Source organism: Schistocerca cancellata, chromosome 6, assembly GCF_023864275.1.
Source record: "Schistocerca cancellata isolate TAMUIC-IGC-003103 chromosome 6, iqSchCanc2.1, whole genome shotgun sequence".
Classification (NCBI taxonomy): Eukaryota; Metazoa; Arthropoda; class Insecta; order Orthoptera; family Acrididae; genus Schistocerca; species Schistocerca cancellata.
In genome coordinates, this window is record NC_064631.1 from 612,041,447 (window position 1) to 612,062,596 (window position 21,150).

Here is a 21,150-nt window from a genome sequence, read left to right on the forward strand (position 1 = left end):
GGACAGCGAAAGGAAACTATGACTAACACAATGAACAAAAGTCGATGTGAGCCAGAAATATCTTAGTTTCACTGCTGTAAAGACTTGGGCTCTTTTCTCGCATTTAATTGATCTATCTGGTTACTTAAACGTAAGTTCCTGTAGGGCGTAGGCTATGTGAACTGACGCATTGCCAGAGTACAAGCAGTAGAGACATAGCGTTCCCACCAATACTTACCATAGTGCAGCAATCACCAAAAGCTGTTAAACAAAGTAATGTGTGGCTAAGCCATGTCTCCGCAATATCCTTTCTTTCAGGAGTGCTAGTTCTGCAAGGTTCACAGGAGAGCTTCTGTAAAGTTTGGAAGGTAGGAGACGAGGTACTGGCAGAAGTAAAGCTGTGAGTACCGGGCGTGAGTCGTGCTTCGGTAGCTCAGTTGGTAGAGCACTTGCCCGCGAAAGGCAAAGGTCCCGAGTTCGAGTCTCGGTCGGGCGCACAGTTTTAATCTGCCAGGAAGTTTCATATCAGCGCACACTCCGCTGCAGAGTGAAAATCTCATTCTGGAAAGTAATGTTTGTTCGCTGAGACTGCCATAAGGCATTAACGGCCCCTACTCCGACCTCCACTGATTCAAAACTGGTGAACAGACTCGACATAAATTATTCGTAAAGACACCAAGAACAGTGTAGCTATGCATTTTAACTTAGTCAACTTCGCCCACGGGTACATTTTATGATGATGTTAGACACGTCATGTTTACACATTTCCATACCGAATGGTAATCGGAGACATGAAAACACCGTCTGCTGCACGACCAGCCTGACAAATCCTGCAATTTATACAAAAAAGTAGGGTAGCAAAATATGCTACGTAAGTATATAGTCGTGATATTCCAAACAAGTGATATACTTCCGATTCGGAGCAACAATATGGCGCCGATGACATCATATCCACACCCTAACAGCACAGAAACAGATTGGATAGTAATACTCCTCTTACAAGGAGGCAGTCGTAATAATTAAGGAAAATAAGCCGTTCCTCTTTACATCTGTTCACAGTACTTTACTTTCTAATGCTTTTATTGGAACTTGAAAATTGAAATCTTCGCGTATTTTCAGGTGGACAAAACCGCAGTTTTTTGTGTCTGATGAAATAGGGTCTGCCTGAAACCAATTAAAAATAAATGAACGTACATATATAAAAAAAGGACAGTTTTCTCGATCTACACCTCAAAATTCAGGGTTGGATCTATTTTGTCGCAGAGCCGAGCCGTCTGTTTCACTGCTTGAACACTGAAGTTATTTATCCCACGGGGAAGCCGTTTTGAAAAATTTGGATGCAGGCCGCCATATTTCCTTTTGTGTCTAACCAGATTTTTTCTGAATAGCGTTACGACTGCTAAATTATGTGGGAATTTTAAAGATCTCAACAGTTATATTGATGTTTTTCTCATTGCAACAGACGAAAACGTTAGAGCAGAATATGCAGTTGGACAATACGGACGTTATCATGGATGCTCTTTACAAAGTATCACAGTTTGTAAGCACAATAAAAGAAAAGCAAATCGAAATTTCCAAAACTATATACCTATGAATATGTGTCTTATATCAACGGAGAGTCTTTCGTCGTTTGTGCAAGGCAACTCGGAAACGTACAGGCGTTTGGTTCGATTCATACCACTAACTAGAGTACTATTGACAAAATTAAAATGGTGACTTACCGCATAGCATCTTCCCGATTTTGCTGCAAAAGAAATATTTCACAGAAAAGAACCACAGAGCTCCCGTGTCGTCTTCTCAACAAATCGCAAATCCTTAGCGATTTATACCTATATTCAAAAAGCCCCCAGAACCGTTTATTCATTTGTTCTGTACAGAGCAGCCAATGCAAAGTCATAAAGACACAAAATACAGTGGTACATCTGGTACATCTAGTGCAATTACACGTCTTGTTAGTACATTTAAATAAGCACCAGTAACATTTATTTCAAAATGTATATTTTTTTAAAATATCAATAACTAATATTCAGATCTTATATAGATACTATGTTATAATATAAATGGCTGGCGTTATTTTGTTGGCGGCCCTCCATTGTTCAAAGCTTCTAACATCGTAGGATGGCTGGATGCTTTAACATGTAATGTCTATGGATTGTTGTGATAATGTTTAAAGGCGTGTTGCGTTGGTGTGCAGTGTAAATAAATACTGGTTGTGGTGTGGATTGTCATGGTCACCATTTGAGACATGAATGCAGAGTGTTCAGTACTGTGGTTCGATATCTGCTTTGCAATAAATCAAGTAGTGTTACTGAGTGATTTCCAAAACGATGAACGTAATACTTCAAGCTTTACTTGTTCACGTTGTGTTTCTTGCGTCAATTTTTGACATTTATTTTAAATCGCCTATAGTGAGAGGAATTGAACCAAATGCTACTACACGCTATGCTCCAGCAAAAAGGCTGGTTCTTTTTGTCGCTGATGGTCTTCGATCAGAAGCTTTCTACAAGGCTTGTGAAAATCTTGATTCTCCTTTTCTAAAGTAAGTCTGAAACATTTTATTCGTAAATGTAAACTAGATAGAATTTTATCAATTTCTGGTACTGAAAACCCGACGACTGGCAAACAGATATTTCTGCTAACTTTTTTGAACTGTCTCTTTGACAAATCATGTCATAACTGATTCTGGATGCTTGGGACCAACGAAAAATATTTTTCGAACATTGAATGGTACTTGTTTTTTTTCTATCTTTCATGGATTATGTGCGTGGAGTCTTTCCAGGGTATGGAAGTGCCAGCTAGTACATGATAATAGAATATTTTCATAGACCACTACACGATGATTATTCACTTCAGTGATTTTAGTGCCCGGTTACTTTACTATTAATCTATGTTTATAGTGGGTTGCCAAAACACACAATAAATTACACTCTCGATTAAAAGTTGTCCATGAGTAAATGTAATGCCAGTTTATTTTTAAGGTTAGGTTCCTGTCCATCACCTACTTTAATTTACTGGTATTTTGGTTTCATACAAATGCATAATTTTGCTCCTGTTTGTGCCATTGCAAGGATCATCATGGATGTTGAAGATAATTCTTGCTCCTAGTATTATATTCTTGAAAGCTGTTTTCAAATTATTCTTGGTTGTTCATTACCATAACATCAAAAGAAACTAAACCATTTTGAGCCTGTCGAATACTAGAGCAAATGTAAAGAATAAATTGCTGAATTGAAGCAAGAAATATTGTCTGATATAATATCTGGTTTTCAGTTCATGTTGCTGTCAATGTGAATACAAAACAATCTTGAGCAGTAGGTTCTGTGCAGTGCATATTGCCTTGCCCCCAAATTTTACTGTTACAGTCAAAATTACATTATATACTCCAAGCCTATAACAGTTCATTAGTGTAAAATTCGAAAAGAAAACACTGTGGCTTGAAATTTGCAGAAAAAGACAGGATTTATGTATCACAGTTTGTCAATATTTCCTGCAGTGCTTTCACTATTCCTTGTTGTACTGCATTAATTTAGTGCAACTGCTATTCATTTTATCATAGAAAGAAAAAGTTCTTTTATTTATTTAGTTGAAATAATTATTTTAGTGAACTATAATTTTTTTAAATTCTATAGCTAGTTTATTGGGTCATATACAGAACATGGACAGAAAAATTCTGTTGTTGTCATTTTTTCCTCTATTGTTCTGTCCCTCTCTGTCTTTCATTGTTAAGTTTAAATACCATTACAGTATTTGTTTTGACAGTCACAGCTTACCAAAGATGTTGGAGGAAGTCATTGTGTGATGAGAGAAATTTATTCAGTGCTCCAAAAATTAACATATAATACCTTGTTGTTGTAATGTTGGATGTATCCCCCGCCCCTCCCAGCACCACCTAAAAAACCATTACTCTGTATTTCTCTTCCCAACTAGACAGATTGTAGTTCCTAAATTTTTATTATGTTATGCCTCTGATTAGTGAGTAAATGGCCAAAGATCTTTATAGTAGCTTATTTCCCTTCCTGATCAATGTTAGTATAGTAATGAATAGTATGGTTAACTTTTCCTTCTGATATTAAATACGAGGGTGTAACATATGTTTCTGAAGTGTAAATTGTTCTTGACGACACTCTTAATAAAGGTGTAAATTAGTTGTCAGACAGATATCAGTATGCCTAGGAAGCTAAAGAATTGTCTGATAATATGTGTAGCGTGCCATCTGTATTCAAAATTTCTGCTTAGTGTCATATCACTTCTTGGGTGAAACGTTGCCCTAGAATAGTACACATACAGCTGTCTATAAAAGTGTGTTGTGGGGTAACTCCTTATCAATATTTAATCACGTTGATCCTCATATGTGTTATTAACTGGGGAAAAGAAAGGAAAAAAAGTCCGTGTATGCAAGGGTGAGGCGGAAGTTTTGAGGGGGTGACATGTCAATTCCATATTTTTTGATCTCACTAGCATGGTTGGTGATAGATCTCATTACATTTCATAATCAGGCTTAGGAGTTGGGGTCTGAGTGTGAAAGGGGTGGCTTGTGACAACAATTGGAAACAGATGCTATTAGTGTTGAATCTACGATTTTTTTGGGTTACTATACTGATGGATGGTAGTCCCAGTGCCATTTAAGTGTAATTTTAATTACATAGAAACTTGTTGAATGCAGTGGAAACTTTTAGATGCATTTAACCTTGTCTTTATGTTCCCAGAAATCATTCATGTTTCAAAACTTAAATATTCATACTCAAACCCCCATTTGCAATAGAGATTGGAGCCAGTTATAATCAGGTGGCATAGTTAGTTAGTTGCTCTGAAAACTGCAGAGTTATGCTAGAATATGCACTTATACATATATCATATTTATTTGCTCAAAAATTTATTCGGGTCTTTCCTTGTGGGAAAACTAAATGTTGTTAATCATAAAGTTTTGTGTTAAGTTAGTATTAAAATATGTAAAAAATAATTTAATGTACTATATTGTTTTGTACTCTCGAAACCAATTCAAGTGGATGGCAGAACGTAACATCATTATTATTGCATTATGTTTTAAGATTTCTTCACATTCTGTTAGTTTGTAGAATGCAGGAAAAATGACCCCGTAAATTTCTTTGTGCAAACTGTAATTAGTGTGAAGTGTTTTTGCCTTCAAATTATTATTCTAGGAATATACTACAACGCCCTCCGTTTCGCTCATATAGGGATTGTGAGGACAAGACTAGATTAATTATACTGTGCATGGAGGCATTTAAATTATCATTCTTCCTGTGCTTTGTATGTGAATAGAATGTGAAAAAGCCATCATAACTGGTACAATGGAATGTACTCCATGCTATGCACTTCACAGTGGTTTGCAGAGTGTAGCTGTAGATGTAGATACACTATATGATCAAAAGTATCTGGACACCTGTCTGAAAATGACTTAAAAGTCCGTGGCACCCTCCATTGGTAATGCTGGAATTCAATATTTTGTTGGCCCACCCTTCGGATTGATGACAGCTTCCACTCTTGCATACATATGTTCAATCAGGTGCTGGAAGGTTTCTTTGGAAATGGCAACCCATTCTTCCCGGAGAGCTGCACTGAGGAGAGGTATCGATGATGGTCAGTGAGGCCTGGCACAAAGTCAGCATTATAAAACATCCCAAAGGGGCCCTATAGGATTCAGGTCAGGACTCCATGCAGGCCAGTCCATTACGGGGATGTTATTGGCATGTAACCACCCTGCAACAGGCAGTGCATTATGAACAGGTGCTCAGTCATGTTGAAAAATGCAATCACCATCCCCGAATTGCTCTTCAACAGTGGGAAGCAAGAATCTCCTTAAAACATCAATGTAAGCCTGTGCTGTGATAGTGCCATACAAAACAACAAGGGCTGCAAGCCCCCTCCATGAAGAAAAATGACCACGCCTTAACACCACCACCTCCGAATTTCACTGTTGGCACTACATACACTGGCAGATAACGTTCACTGGGCATTCACCATACTCGCACCCTGCCATCAGATTGCCACATTGTGTACCATGATTCGTCACTCCACACGTTTTTCACTGTTCAGTCATCTAATGTTTATGCTCCTTACACCTTTCGAAGCGTGGTTTGGCATTTACTGGTGTGATGTGTGGCTTTTGAGCAGCCGCTCGACCATGAAATCCAACTTTTCTCACCTCCCGCCTAAATGTCATAGTACTTGCTTGCAGTGGATCTTGATACAGTTTGGAATTCCTGTGTGGTTCTCTGGATAGATGTCTACCTATTACACATTATGACCCTCTTTCCCCCCCCCCCCCCCCCCCCCCCCCCCCCCTGCAGGTCCGGAGGTTAGAATAGGCCCGAGGTATTCCTGCCTGTCGTACAAGGCGAGTAAAAGGACTTTCACACATTTCAGCCTTTATGTGATGGTCCTCTGTAGAGTTAGACCTCCATTCTTCAAAATTTTCCTGAAGAGCGAGCCAATTGGGGAAGGGCACCTTACAAGGTGCATCGTGTCCATCATGCATTGAGATCTTTAGCCCACTTTCTCGTCGTCGCATTGCAGTCCTGCCCATTCTCCATCTCTTGGGCGAGGACACCTTCCTGGGTGTGTTTTCCGCCATGCACTATGCAGTGTTGATTTCTGCTTCGATGATGACCATGGACTTCTTTGCACCTGATATCCAGCCCGGTAGCCAGTCCGTTATGGTGGAGCCGCCATGTACCCTGGTGGTTGTAGCCCCCTGACCGCACAGGGATCACTCTGCTGATGCCTGTGCCATTACTTCCCAAGGGGTAGATGTCCAGCCACCTGGGGCATCGGGACTCCCTGCCAGGTGGCCTTTGCTGAGGCTGGGTGACGCCTGTGGGGAGGGCCCCTGGTCGGAGTGACACGCGATGAAGTGTAGTCCATCATCTCTTGCTGGTGGTGAAACACGAGCAGTCTCTAAGCAATCACGAGGTCAATTCAGCGCACAGAAGTATGACCCCAAATCGTTCCCCTCCCTGGCCACACCTCGGGAGGAACGTCAGGCTAAGGATGGCAGCAGATCTTATTCAACCCGGTACCTTGTATGTTCGAGAGCTGATGGGGAATCTTTCATGACGATGAAACCTCAGTTTTTTGTTGAGCATTTAGAGGACAAGTTCGGTGAGGTGGAGGGCTTGTCTAAAATGAGATCTGGGTCAGTCTTGATCAAAACAGCATCCTCTGCCCAGTCACGGGAGTTACTCACTTGTGACGTGCTGGGTGATGTTTCTGTAACCGTCATGCCCCAGAAGAGCTTAAATATAGTCCAGGGTATCATATTTCACAGAGACCTTCTTTTGCAATCCGACGATGAGTTGCATGCTAATTTAGAGCGGAGAGGTGTACATTTCGTCCAACATCAACTCTGCCAACCCAGGTCACCTCTCAGAGCTGGAAGACCCCTTGATGGTGGTGGTGGGGGGGGGGGGCATTTCCCTCCCTGTTGCTCCAGGCAAATGCCGGGATGGTTCCTCTGAAAGGGCACGGCCGACTTCCTTCCCAATCCTTCCCTAATCCGATGAGACCGATGACCACGCTGTCTGGTCTCCTTCCCCAAACCAACCAACCAACCTCCCTGTTGCTCCTGCACCACCTACTTCAGGAGCAACAACCCCCCAACCATCGGGGACATCCATCCCCACTTCTAAGCCAGAGAATCGTAAGTCTTCTCCAGCTTCTCTCGCTAGGAAGGGGTCTCTTGGATTACTCCCTTCCCAGGTTTCTTCTAGTGGGAAAGATGACACCTGCCAGTGGCGGAAGAGCCCAGAAGCAGCTGGTCGTAGGGCTTCATGCTCTTCCTCAGTCCTGGAGACTGAGCCAGTGAAGTCCTCCCAGCGAGGGAAATCCAAGGAGCAGCAAGAGAAATCCAAAAAGAAAACCCCCTAAGACCCAGGAAGTTGCGGTGGCACCCACACTACCGCTACCTACAAGGTCTGCGGCTGAGGATGGGGTGTAGATTTTGGTGTCCGCTGAGGACCAAGATCTTGCCAGACCCTCAGACACAATGGATATAGACTGCTGCGGTGGCCCTGTGTAATGTTAAGCGTTTTCATGGACTTAATTGTTAAAGAGTGCTGGTTCTGCTTTCTTGCAGTGCCGATGTCTTCTACTAGCACCGGACGCTTCTCCGAAGATTTCACTGCTACGAAGGGGAAATTTTCACTCTCTCATTCTCTCTCTCTTCTTATTTAAAAAATACGCTACTCTCGGAATATCATTCAAGGCACCAGAACATATTTATTTCCACTTTGTACAAAAAAACAATTAAACTTTATTACGTAAGCCCACACATTACCGTGTGTTTTTTGGGGCTTATGGGCGCTCAACATCGAGGTCATCAGTGCCCTGACACACATTAAAAGGAACGAATGTGGACAGACCTAATAAAACTGAAGCACACACTTAAAGAAAGCAGGAAAAGAAGGAAAATGCTACATAAGAAAGGAAAACCTAAGGAAAGGGAAAACACAGCAACAAGAATGCCACAGGAAATTGTCATTGGCTGGCCACTTACATAAAATATGGGCAAGCTTGTCACACAGTGAGCAAATTAAAATCCTCTCCCTAAAATCTTTGTAAAAACATTTGACATGGTACAGAACTTTAAAACTTTAACCACATTCCTCCGAGTGTTGCCTAAAAGAGATGGCAGGTCCACTGGCAAGTCAGCCGCGGCCCGCTGGTCATAAAATAAAACGCAATCCAATAAAACGTGGCACACAGTGACCTGGACGCCGCAAGCACCACACATTGGATGGTCCTCTCGCCGGAGCAGGAAGCCATGCATCATAGGGTTGTGGCCTATTCAAAGCCGAGTGAGGAGAACCTCGTCCCATCGATGGGGCCGAAATGAATTACACCACACACACGTTGTGGGCTTGACTATACGGAGCTTATTGTCAGTCACTTCCAGCCACTCATCCTCCCACCGACGCATGACTAGTGAGCTCGACAACGAGGTGAGTGCGTGCAGGGGGATAGCACACTGAGATACTTGTGGATCGAGACACGCCTCCTTGGCTGCGAGATCTGCCCTTTCATTTCCAGCAATGCCGACATGCCCCGGAACCCAGCAGAAAGCTACAACCTTCCCCAGTCGCTGTAGTCGGAGGAGGGCATCCTGGATGGCTGGACTATTTTGTCTGCCGGATACAAACGTCGCAATGAGTGAAGGGCACTAAGTGAATCGGAACAGACAAGAAATTTAGGAGAGGAAGAATGTCTCATCAGCTCCAGTGTGCGCAGAATTGCAAACAATTCTGCATCAAAGACAGTAAAAGTGTGAGCAGTCGGACCTTGAGGACACAATCCGGAAAAACAACTGAGCAACCAACGGAATCCCCTTGTTTCGACCCATCCGTAAAAACAGCTACACAGTCCACATACTCTCAACAGCAGTTCAATGTCTAAAAAACAATCACTATCTCGAGTCACTCCATTTGTTTTTCAACAATACAAAGTTACATTACTCTTTGCATCCGGGCCACGGAGCTTCCGGGGCGTATTTAATTATTCTCGGCAGGTCGCACTGAACACTTGCCAGCACCGACGAATTATCTCCCTTCCAGTTTCGCCTGCACAAACAATAAATGGGTGCAGTATCCCATGCTCATCCTTATGCCCTGCTTTAAAATAACGTGTGTTCGAAACGACTGGAACACAAGTGTCTCCAGACTTTCGTAAAAATTTTGGGGGCACTACATACCCCTCCCCTTAGCTCAAACACTAGTTATTTTGCACACAACATATATTTTAATGATTTTTTTTCTTAACATTTATCTTGTTACTTTGTACTACATAAAAACATTAGGTACAAAAACTCTCTTCCATCTCCGGTATTTCATTAAGCTGTTGGTAACATCTTTCATAGACATAGTAGTATGATAAACTAATAGTACAACAAGTATTAGCTATTTCCAATAGATTTATCTACTCTTGCTTCCAGGATTGAGCCAAAATAAGTCCCTCCCCTTAGCCAGTTTCAAAGTTCAGGCGTTATTCTGAGTCGAGTCTTTACTTTTTTATTTTTTTTATTTTTTAGAAGTTGTTGCAATGATAACCATTGGTTTTCTGGGTCTAAGAAAAATTAGTTGTACTGGGGTTTTCTCTTTTTTCTATCTCCTTGCACAGGACTCGCCTTTTCTATTTAAACAATTTCAGAATTCAAATTTACCAGGAGAAACTTTCCACTACAATCTCAGGTCACTATGCTACCCTTTCCCTTTGGGTTACAGTCTACGTAATGGTTGATACTATGAAAACATCTTCTTCCTCATCCTTGGGTAGGTACACCCCTGCCCGCACAGTATAGGTCAGCCTCCTCTGGGTCTGCCTACCTGCCTCTCTTTCTCTCATTTCATCTACATCGGATGCACCCTCCCTATCTTCTCTAACAATGATTCCTAGTCTTGCCTCTTTCATACTCCTCTGCTCACTATTTTATTTAAAATTTCCTGGTAAAATTTCTATCTACTTCTCCTTTGCTCCTGAGTCCTTCAGCCTACCTGCTTAAATTCTTCGCTTGTTCATTGCTTACAGCTCACTTATATAGCCTTAATAACTAAATATGTTTAGTCCATGATTGTAACTTTATTTCTTTTCATCGGGCTATTCGGTCTGCACAATCCTATTATTCATCAGAAGCTTATTTGACTCGATATGTCTGGCTTAATATCTATTTCCTTTTATCTCCATTCGTATTACTTTGTACTGCTATAGCTATGAACACAGGTGGATATACACTTCGTCCCCCCTTGTTCCTTTAGCTTAAGCTTACTATACCATTTCACTTGAGATGTGTAACCTTCATTACTTAGCACATGTGCTCGAGCCCTTCCTGAGCACTACCTCCCCCCTTATCTGCGACGGTTGTTACATCTCCCTGTGTATTACTTGTCTGCGTCTTTGTATTTAATTGTTTGAGTGTGGAAGTGTGATCGTGCGTCCTGATTCTTTGGCCCACTAAGGTTCTTAGTTGAAGATTTTTAGAAATCACGGAAAAGAGAAGGACTTCAGCGATAGAAGTATATGAATGTGGACAGAGGGAAAGATGGATTGGTACTCTTAAGAGAAGTAAGAGAGGAAATAAAAGAATTTGTTGCTAAGACCGAAGAAAGAAAGAAGACAGTCCCAAAGACAGGAAACCCTTCCCATCCCCCTTCCCCAGGATCCCCACTTCGCTGGTACTTAAGTGAGAAGCCGGAGGAGGTATGATGTTCGACATCTCCTGCAGAATGGACATTCTCGAGGTTTGTATGAAGGGCGTGGTGTGTAGGTCGTGTCTGTGCCTATGCTAATGCTTTCAAAATGCTTTCAAAATTAGATATAAACTCTCCCCTATCACATCACACTTTACAGAAAATATAAAACATTCTATAAAAATAGAAATCATATACACTATAATCAAATAGTTATTCAGTTAGTCACTTCACTTTATATTTCATATACATGTTCAGTTTATGCCATCTAGGTATCATTCTTCCTAACCAGTATCATCATATTATATCTCCTGTTAGAATGTTACCCTGTTAGTTTTATCTCATGCTTAGAGGTTATTGTTTATTGTGACTCCTTAAATTAGTCATAATCGTGTAGTCATAATTGGTCTCTTTGAATACTAATATGATAGAATAGCTTAAGGGCTCTAAATAGATTACAGGATAGTCGAAGATTTGAAGGGAGTTTGGTGTAGGAAAACTAATGTGGAAGTAACACCGAACCCAACTCGGGAACCGGCGGATGTCACTCCGCCTGTTGACACAGAACATCAATGTCCCTGGGGTTTTTGTACATATTGTTTTGTATCCTTAACATCATTGGCTTGGTTAAACCGTTTTAAGAAATGGGCGGGGTGTACCTCCCCGTCTGGTTTGAATTTAGGAAACTGTCTCAACAAGCCTGAATTTGATCCCCATTGCAAATCAGTTATCATGTCCTTATTTAATATAATATTTTGTGAAACTGTATCTTTCTCTAGTTTCTCCTGCATAAGCTTGAATTCTTTCTTCAACATTTCTAAGTCTTTCTTGGTGTTACCAAAATTGGAAGTTACTATTGGCGAAGAGATATCAACACTTAGTTTCTCTTCAACCTTTCGTCCTATTAATTCTTCTACTTGTTCTTCTAAGCCATTCAAATTTATAAGCTCTGCAGTCATTAACTTTTCTTTGAAGTTCTGTTCTACGGTTTCCACCCGTGATTTGACCCCTGAAATTTGCGCTTGTACTAGGGGGAGCAACTTATCTTGTTTCTGGACATTGGTTTTTAGTGTAGTTAATTCTTGTTCGACCACATCAAATGTAACATTACATACATTTTGTCGTATTTTTCGTTAAATTGTGTTTCCAAATTATTACATTTACAGTCTACATCACACTGTAATTCTTGAACTAATCCTTTTAGTTTAGCTTCATTTCTTTGTTCTAAATCCTTAAATAAAATATTTGTCTGTTCACTCAGGGAATTGGACAATTCTTTTTTCCATTCTTGCATCTGATTACTTAGGGTATTAACTTGAGTCTCTAGTTTTGTGTTTTGTGATTCAAACTGTGCTCTGATAAACCTCATTAATTCGCCTAAATCTGGCCCGTGTTTTTCAATCCCCATAGCCCCAGTAGACTGTACGGATTGAGGTTCCTTTTCCATTGTGCTTTGTTTTGCCTTTAATCTAGTTATCATTAAAAGTACATTCGCTTATTTCCACAACACCCCACACTTCACAAACAATCGAAGGTCAGTAGTAGCTCACCTAGCATTGGTGGAAGGCGACGTTGGCGTAGGTGGATGATGGTGTTGGCTTTTGTGGACGGCTGTGTCACCATTTGTGTGATGCGACGTCGGCGTTGGTGTGCGTCGGCGACGGTGTGCGGCGGCGGCGTTTGTAGACGGCGGCATCGGCAATTTGAGTCTAACTGCAGTGTTGTGCGATTTTCTTGATTCCCTTAATCATTTCACCATTTATCAACACGATATTTCTGGATAAGTATCGTGGAATCGCTCTTCAGCCTCTCTGTTATCGGTTGCTATGGCAACTCCCAACTCTTTTTTTTTTTTCTTTCTTTTCTTTTTCTTATAACTTATTTAATATTTTTCCTTCTTTCTCAGGTCCTATCACGGTCGCCACGTTCTTGCGGTGGCCCGGTGTAATGTTAAACCTTTTCCTGGACTTAACTTGTTGAAGAATGCTGGTTCTGCTTTCTTGCAGCACCAATCTCTTCTGCTAGCACCGGATGCTTCTCCAAAGTTTTCACTGCTAGGAAGGGGAAATTTTCACTCTCTCGCTCTCTCTCTCCTTATTTAAAAAATACGCTACTCGTGGAATATCATTAAATGCACCAGAACATATTTATTTCCACTTTGTACAAAAAAAAAAACCAACTAAACTTTATTACATAAGCCCACACATTACCGGGCACCCAGAATCAGTTAATTACACATTTTTGAGTACAATCAATACATAAGCTTTTATGGTGGCTGATTATCCACGTCCAGTCCACGTACTCTCAACAGCAGTTCAACGTCTAAAAAACAGTCACTATCTCGAGTCACTCCATTTGTTGTTCAACAATACAAAGTTACATCACTCTTTGCAGCTGGCCACGGAGCTTCCGGGCCATATTTAATTATTCTTGGCAGGTCGCGCTGAACACTTGCCTGCGCCGACGAATTATCTCCCTTCCAGTTTTGCCTGCACAAACAATAAATGGGTGCAGTATCCCATGCTCATCCTTACGCCCTGCTTTAAAATAAAGCGTGTTCGAAACAGTTGGAACACAAGTGTCTCCAGACTTTCGTAAAAATTCTGGGGGCACTATACTGCTCAGGCAATAGATCGGTGGCAGCAGGTTACTCTGAGGTGTAAACTGCCTCATTGAATGTTCCATGCCTTCCCAGTCTCACGATATCAGCCTCCAGTGGAATTGCGGCGGTTTTTTCCAACGCCTGGCTGAGCTACAGCAACTGTTAATCTTTACACCTGCTATCTGCAGTGCCCTTCAGGAAACCTGGTTCCCAGCAATGCGGACCCCTGCCCTCGGCAATGGTAAGGGATATTACAGGAACCGTACTGACTATAATCGAGTGTCAGGTGGAGCTTGCATTTATGTCCTAAACTTGGTCTGTAGTGAACATGTGCCCCTTCAAACCCCTCTTGTAGCTGTGGCTGTCAGAATAAGGACGACATAGGGAATAACTGTCTGCAATGTACATCTTCCTCCAGATGGTGCAGTACCCCTGAATGTATTAGCTGCACTGATTGATCAACTGCCTAAACCTTTCCTACTTCTGGGAGATTTTAATGCCAATAACCCGTTGTGGGGTGGTACCATGCTTACTGGCCAAGGCAGAGATGTCGAAACTTTACTGTTGCAATTCGACCTCTGCCTCTTAAATACTGGGACCACCACACATTTCAGTTGTGGCTTGTGGTTGTTACTCGGCCATTGATTTATCAATTTGCATCCCAGGACTTCTCCCATCTATCCACTGGAGAGCACATGACGACCTGTGTGGTAGTGACCACTTCCCCATCTTCTTGTCATGACCCCAGCATCAGGCACACGGACACCTGCCCATATGGGCTTTGAACAAGGCAGACTGGAGAGCTTTCTCTTCTGCTGTCACCACTGAATCTCCTCCACACGGTAACATCGATGTGATGGTTGAGCAGGTGACTAGCACAATTGTTTCTGCGACAGAAAATGTGATCCCTCGCTCTTTAGGGTGCCCAAGGCGTAAGACAGGCCTTAGTGGATGCCACAAGTCGCTGAATCAATTAAGGAGCGTTGGTGAGTTCTACAGCGGCATAAGCAGCACACTTCCCTGGAGCACCTCATAGCCTTTAAATGGCTCCATGCCCGTGTTCGCTACCTCATCAAACAATGGAAGAAGGAGTGTTGGGAGAGATATGTCTCCACCATTGGGTGCCACACGTCACCTTCCCAAGTCTGGGCAAAGATCAAACGTCTTTTCGGGTACCAGGCCCCAACAGCTGTCCCCGGTGCTACCATAAATGGCAAGTTATGTACTGACGAAAACACGATTGCCTAGCACTTTGCTCGAGCCTCTGTGTCGGAGAATTACCCCCAGCCTTTTGCACACTCAAAGGCGGCTGGAAGGGAACGTCCTCTCATTCACTACATGCTGCAGTGAATCCTGTAACACCCCATTTACAGAGTGAGAGCTCCTCAGTGCCCTTGCACATTGCCCCAACACAGCTCCTGGGCCTGATACCATCCACAGCCAGATGATTAAACATCTCTCATCTGACTACAAGTGACATCTTCTCGTCATCTTCAACTGGATCTGGTGCGATGGCGTCTTTCTGTCGCAATGGTGGGAGAGCACCATCATTCCAGTGCTCAAACCCAGTAAAAACCCACTTTATGCAGATAGTTATCGGCCCATCAGCCTCACCTATGTTCTTTGTAAGCTGCTGGAACGTATGGTATGTCGGCGGTTGGGTTGGGTCCTGGAGTCATATGGCTTGCTGGCTCCATGTCAGTGCGGCTTCCGCCAGGGTCACTCTACCACTGATAATCATGTGTCCGTCGAGTCTGCCATCCGAACAGCCTTTTCTAGATGGCAACCCATGATTTCCGTCTTTTTTGACTTACGTTAGTATACGACACGACTTGGTGTCATCATATCCTTGCCACATTGGATGAGTGGGGTCTCTGGGGACCACTCCCGATTTATATCCAAAACTTCCTGTCTCTCTGTACTTTCCGTGTCCAAGTTGGTGACTACCGTAGTTCTATCCATATCCAAGAGAATTGAGTCCCACAGGGTTCTTTATTAAGTGTCTCTCCATTTTTAGTGGCCATTAATGGTCTGGCAGCAGCTGTCGAGCCCTCCGTCTCATGTTCTCTGTAAGCAGACACCTTCTGCATTTCGTACTGCTGCTCCAGTACTGTTGTTGCTGAGCAGCACCTCCAGGGAGCCATCCACAAGGTGCCGCCATGGGCTCTAGCCCACGGCTTCCAGTTTTCAGCTGCAAAGTCGTGTGTCATGCACTTCTGTCGGCCGTTCATCCAGAACCCACACTTTATCTTAATGGCAATCCACTCACTGTAGTGGAGACATATCAGTTCCTCCCTCATCTTCGTCAGCTTAAGCAGAAGTGCTGGCAGCACCTCAATGCCCTCTGTTGCCTGAGCAACACCAATTGGGGTGCAGATTGCTGTATGCTGCTGCAGCTCTACAGAGCCCTTATCCAATCCCGAATTGACTATGGGAGTGTGGTTTATGGTTCGACAGCACCTTCAGCATTGCATTTACTCGACAGTGTGCACCAATGTGGTGTTCGATTAGCAACAGGAGCTTTGAGGACATGTCCGGTTACCAGTGTACTGGTGGAGGCTGGTGTCCCTCCACAGCAGATCAGACGTGCGCAACTGCTCGCCACTTACACGGCACTTATTCATAGTTCCCCTGAGCATCCAAATTACTGTCTCCTTTTCCTGCCCGTGGCAGTCCATCTCCTGCATCAGCATCCCAGATCGGGACTAATGATTGTGGTTTGCATGTGGTCCCTTCTCTCCGAACTGGAGTCCTTCCCTTTACCACCTCTACTTGCTGTCTGTTCGCGTATGCCTCCACGGTGTGCGCCTCGGCCGCAGCTTTGTGTGGACCTTTTGCATGGCCCTAAGGACTCCCTTAACCCCGCCGCTCTCCGCTGTCGCTTCCTCTCAATTCTTGACGTGTTCCAGGGCTCTGAAATGGTTTACACCGACGGCTCAATGGCTGATGGCCACGTAGGCTTTGCATATGTTCATGGAGGACATATTGAGAAGCACTCCTTGCCAGTTGGCAGCAGTGTTTTCACTGCAAAGGTGGCGGCCATATCTCGTGCTCTTGAGTACATATGCTCATGCCCTGGTGAGCCGTTTCTCCTGTGTACTGACTCACTGAGCAGCCTACAAGCTATCGACCAGTGCTATCCCCGCCACCCTCTGGTAGCGTCCATTCAGGAGTCCATCTATGTCCTGGAACAGTCCCGCCGTTCCGTTGTGTTTGTGTGGACCCCAGGACACGTCGGAATCCACGGCAAAGAACTTTCCAACAGGCTGGCCAAACAGGCGACACAGAAACCGCTTCTGTATTTAGGCGTCTCTGAAGCTGATCTGCGTTCCTTCTTCACCGCAGGGTTTTGCTGCTTTGAGAGACGGAATGGCATAACAGCACGCACAACAAACTGTGTCATTAAGGAGACTACGAATGTGTGGAAGTCTTCTGTGCAGGCCTCTCGCAGGGAATCAGTTGTCCTCTGCCGGCGCTGCATTGGCCACACATGGCTAACGCACGGTTACCTACTTCATCGCGAGGACCCACCTCAGTGTCGCTGTGGCTCCCAAATGACAGTTGTCCACCCCTTGCTGGATTGCCCACTTTTGGCCGCTCTACAGCAGACTTTTAACTTTCCCAGCACCCTGCCTTCGGTGTTGGGCAACAATGCCTCCACAGCAGCTCTAGTTTTACGTTTTATCCATGAGAGTGGGTTTTATAGTTATCTGTAGGTTTTAGCACGTCTTTTGTCCCTCTGTGTCCTCCACCCTAGTGTTTTTAGGGTGGAGGTTTTAATGTGTTACAGAGTGGCAGGCTTTCCCTTTTTATTATCGTGGTTGGCCAACCTCTGTATTCTGCTTTCATGTTTTACTCTCTTCTGTTTCTACCGTTTCTCTGTTGTTTTCTTGTCCTCTTTTGTTCCTTTTGGTGTTTGTTGCCTTCCCTTCATTCTTGTGGCTTTTCCATTCTTTCTGTTTTGTGTTATATGTTTCGTCCTTTTTATTCTCACACTTGTGGCATTGTTTTATTAGGAACAAGGGACTGATGACCTCGTAGTTTGGTCCCTTTTCCCGCCTTTAAACCAACCGACCAATGACGCTCATCAACTGTCAGCAGTCTCTGTCAGTCAACAGAAGAAGTTGGCCTCTACACTTTTGTGCTGTACGTGTCCCTTCACATTTCCACTTCACTATCACATCGGAAACAATGGACTTAGGGGTGTTTAGGAGTGTGGAAATTTCGTATACAAACATATGACACGAGTGATACCCAATCACCTGACCACGTTCGAAGTCCGTGATTTCCGTGGAGTGCCCCATTCTGCTCTCTCACGGTGTCTAATGACTACTGAGGTTATTGCTATCTAGTACTTGGCAGTAGGTGGCAGCACGATGCACCTAATATGAAAAACGTATGTTTCTGGGGTGTCAGGATACTTTTGATCACATATTGTAGCTCAGTCAGTAAGAATAATACCTGTTAAAATGAAGGTTCTTGGCTAAAGTCTGAGTCTGGCACACAGTCTTAAAAAAAGCACACATTCTGCTGCAGATTTTAATGTTCATTGCGGAACATGTTGTTGATTATTTAGCCAAACATCGTGTATTAATGTGCAATGTGCAGGTACAGAACACAGAAGCTGGGAACACCCACCAGTCACTAGGACCTCTGACAAAACCTACTCATAGAACACAATCACGCTTGGGCTTGGATGGTGATTCATAAAACTTTCAGTCAAGAGTGTTGCACTCATTGTCCCACAAAGCTGTTTGCAGAGTGGTTTTGTTAGCAGCCCATTCATATTTATTCTCAACACAACTATCTTTGAAGATTCTTACCTTAAGGACACTAATAGCTACATAGTGTAAACATCTGGGTTGGATATTCAAATGTACCCTGATCAGGTTCCTTATTGTTACTAAGATGTTGTTAGAGGTAATTATATAAAGCAGAAGTTGATCCATTACTGATCTGTGTGTTATAGTCACAGCATTTATCACTCCACTCTGAAGGCAGTGGCTCAGTATATCCCCTCTAGCTTTTTAACTGGGTGTCTTCTAATTTAAAACATAAATAAAAAAATAAGAATACCTGGTTCTGTTACTCATGTAAGATGAAAACCATCTGCAAGGTACATCACCAATACTGCAATACCTAAGCTTCTCTAAAAGAACAGTGTCAGCTGTACAGTCATACACATTGTCGCAGGTGCCGATTCCATGGGGCCTGAGGGCATGCGAGCCCCCTCAAAAATTCGTTTGGGGGGGGGGGGGGTGGCAGAGCCCCCCTCCCAATAATTTAAGAAAATTATTAGTTATATTATGCTTTGTAAAATCACAAAATTATTTTGGAATTTTTTATTTTCCTTGTTTGATGATAGTTACCTTTTAAAATACATTCAGTGATGAGTTAAAACAAATAATTATTATTGTAGTAAGCAGGTTAACTGAAAAAGAGTGATGTGAATCATGATAGTGTCACAGTGCTGCGGGCACACTTAAAATTTGTCCTGGCTTGTGAACCTTCGGGTAAAGCCCGGCGCAGGCGACATCAAAAGGACTGGAGCAGAAGTGCCTGGAACCCTGTGCCTTGCATCACCTTGATGCTTCAAGACATTACGATGCTGTGCTCTATATAAGCCCCACCCTGCTGTCGCAGTCATTTAGTGTGGATAGTTTCGTTCAGTGCATGCTGCAGACATGTTTAGTGTTCGGACTTTAGTGCCTAGTGACTAAATTTTATTTGTTTACTTTAGTCTCTTAGTATTGTGAATTAAGTTTGCAATGGATAAATTTGTTTCCAAAAAGCCGCGCTTGGAAGTTGATGACACTGCAAGTCAGCCTCCAGCAATTACTGTGTCATCAATTGCTTCGTCATCTTCAGGCGAGAACTGTTCACAGCCGAAACCTGGAAAATCCAGTAAGGGAAAATCATTTCAGCAGTCTTGGTGGATCAAATATACATGACTAGAATATGAAGCATCTACCGAAAAAGTTTTCTGCAAAACCTGCAAAGAGGCAGATGCTAAAAATCTATTACAATTTTCTTCAAAAAAAGAAGACTTTATTGGCTTATACGAGGCCCCCAACACTGAATCACAAACTCTGTTTAGTATTTTAAAAGACATTTTTGCTCGTCTTCGTTTGTCAATGGATAACTTAAGAGGACAGTTCTATGATGGTGCCTCGAATATAAGAGCTAAGTTCAAAGGATTAAAAAAGTTGGTTTTGGATCTACAACCAAAAGCACATTATGTGCACTGCACTGCTCACTGTTTAGATTTTACGTCTATGAGGGATATTATGGCTTTAGCCTAGGACTTAATAAACACTGTAAGGGAGTCCAACAAAGGGATAGGACTTTTGACTTTTTAGAAGCATACGCTGTGAGAGTGCCAACGACCAAGCTGGTGTACAACCCCTTTGCCCGACTCGATGGATTATGCGAGCTTCTAGTATCTTGAGAATATTGAAAATCTTTGAAGAACTTCTAGAGTTTTTTGTAACATTTTCTGCAGAGGACAAAACAGAGGCAGGTTACAAATGTGCAGGCTACAATGAGTCAGTGTTACAATTCAAGACTTATTTCTTTTTACGTCTTTATTGCCATGCAATGAGCCCAGTAGACGATGTCAATGAAAAAATTCAATGTCCTCGTCTACGTGTTGCTGATCTGGAAAAAATATAGAGGGCTTGATTTGTAAATTGAAGGGAAGGCATGATAGTTTTGAACACTTTTGGGAATTGTGTTTAAAAGAAAAACCTTCAAGAGTTGATTTTTCACTTCCTCGGAATCAAAGTATACCAAAGAAGTATGAAAACAACGAAGCCAGCTCATTGCACACTTTCAAAACCCCAAAGGAATACTACAAAGCTATTTACATTGAAGTGTGTGAAATGGTGCAATCTTGCATCACTGAGCGGTTTGCTGGACTTGCACAGGTCATTGCAGTTGAACAAGATTGATTACTTTTAGTAAACAGAAGTGAAACTAATTTGGGAAAATCAACTGAGTTTTTCAAAAATGACCTAAACATTGAGAGACTGCACCTACACTTGAATATGTTAGCCAATATCGCTAACAAAAAACAACTAGTCTTAAAAAACATGCATGATTTAAGAAAGTACATTACACAAGAGCCTGCAGTTGGAGAAATGTTATGTGAAGTAGTGAAGTGCATTAAGCTTCTGCAAGTAGTTCCAATCACGACAGCAACAGCAGAATGGTCATTCAGCGCCCATAGACGTCTAAAGTTATATATCCTATCAACAATGGGACAGAAGCGATTGAACAACTTGGCTGTTCTTCATGCCCACTGAGATGTTTTGGATGAATTGGATATCCGACCAGTCATCAATGACTTCATATTCAGTGATCCAGTCAGATGGT

General features: G+C 42.7%; 1 protein-coding gene and 1 non-coding gene across 3 annotated transcripts in view; both read left to right on the plus strand.

Annotated features, from left to right (window-relative positions):
* The first annotated feature begins 401 nt into the window (after window positions 1–401).
* On the plus strand, window positions 402–476 carry Trnas-cga (transfer RNA serine (anticodon CGA)). Its single transcript has one exon. It is a non-coding gene; the product is annotated as a tRNA-Ser (tRNA).
* A 1,631-nt stretch (window positions 477–2,107) lies between these two features.
* The window catches only part of LOC126191154 (GPI ethanolamine phosphate transferase 1), a 276,012-nt gene continuing 256,969 nt past the window's right edge, over window positions 2,108–21,150 (plus strand). For both annotated transcript variants that reach the window (XM_049931924.1, XM_049931925.1), the window contains exon 1: window positions 2,108–2,518. In XM_049931924.1, coding sequence (XP_049787881.1) covers window positions 2,307–2,518 — 212 coding nt within the window. In that variant the 5' untranslated portion in view covers window positions 2,108–2,306. The remainder of the gene's footprint in view (window positions 2,519–21,150) is intronic.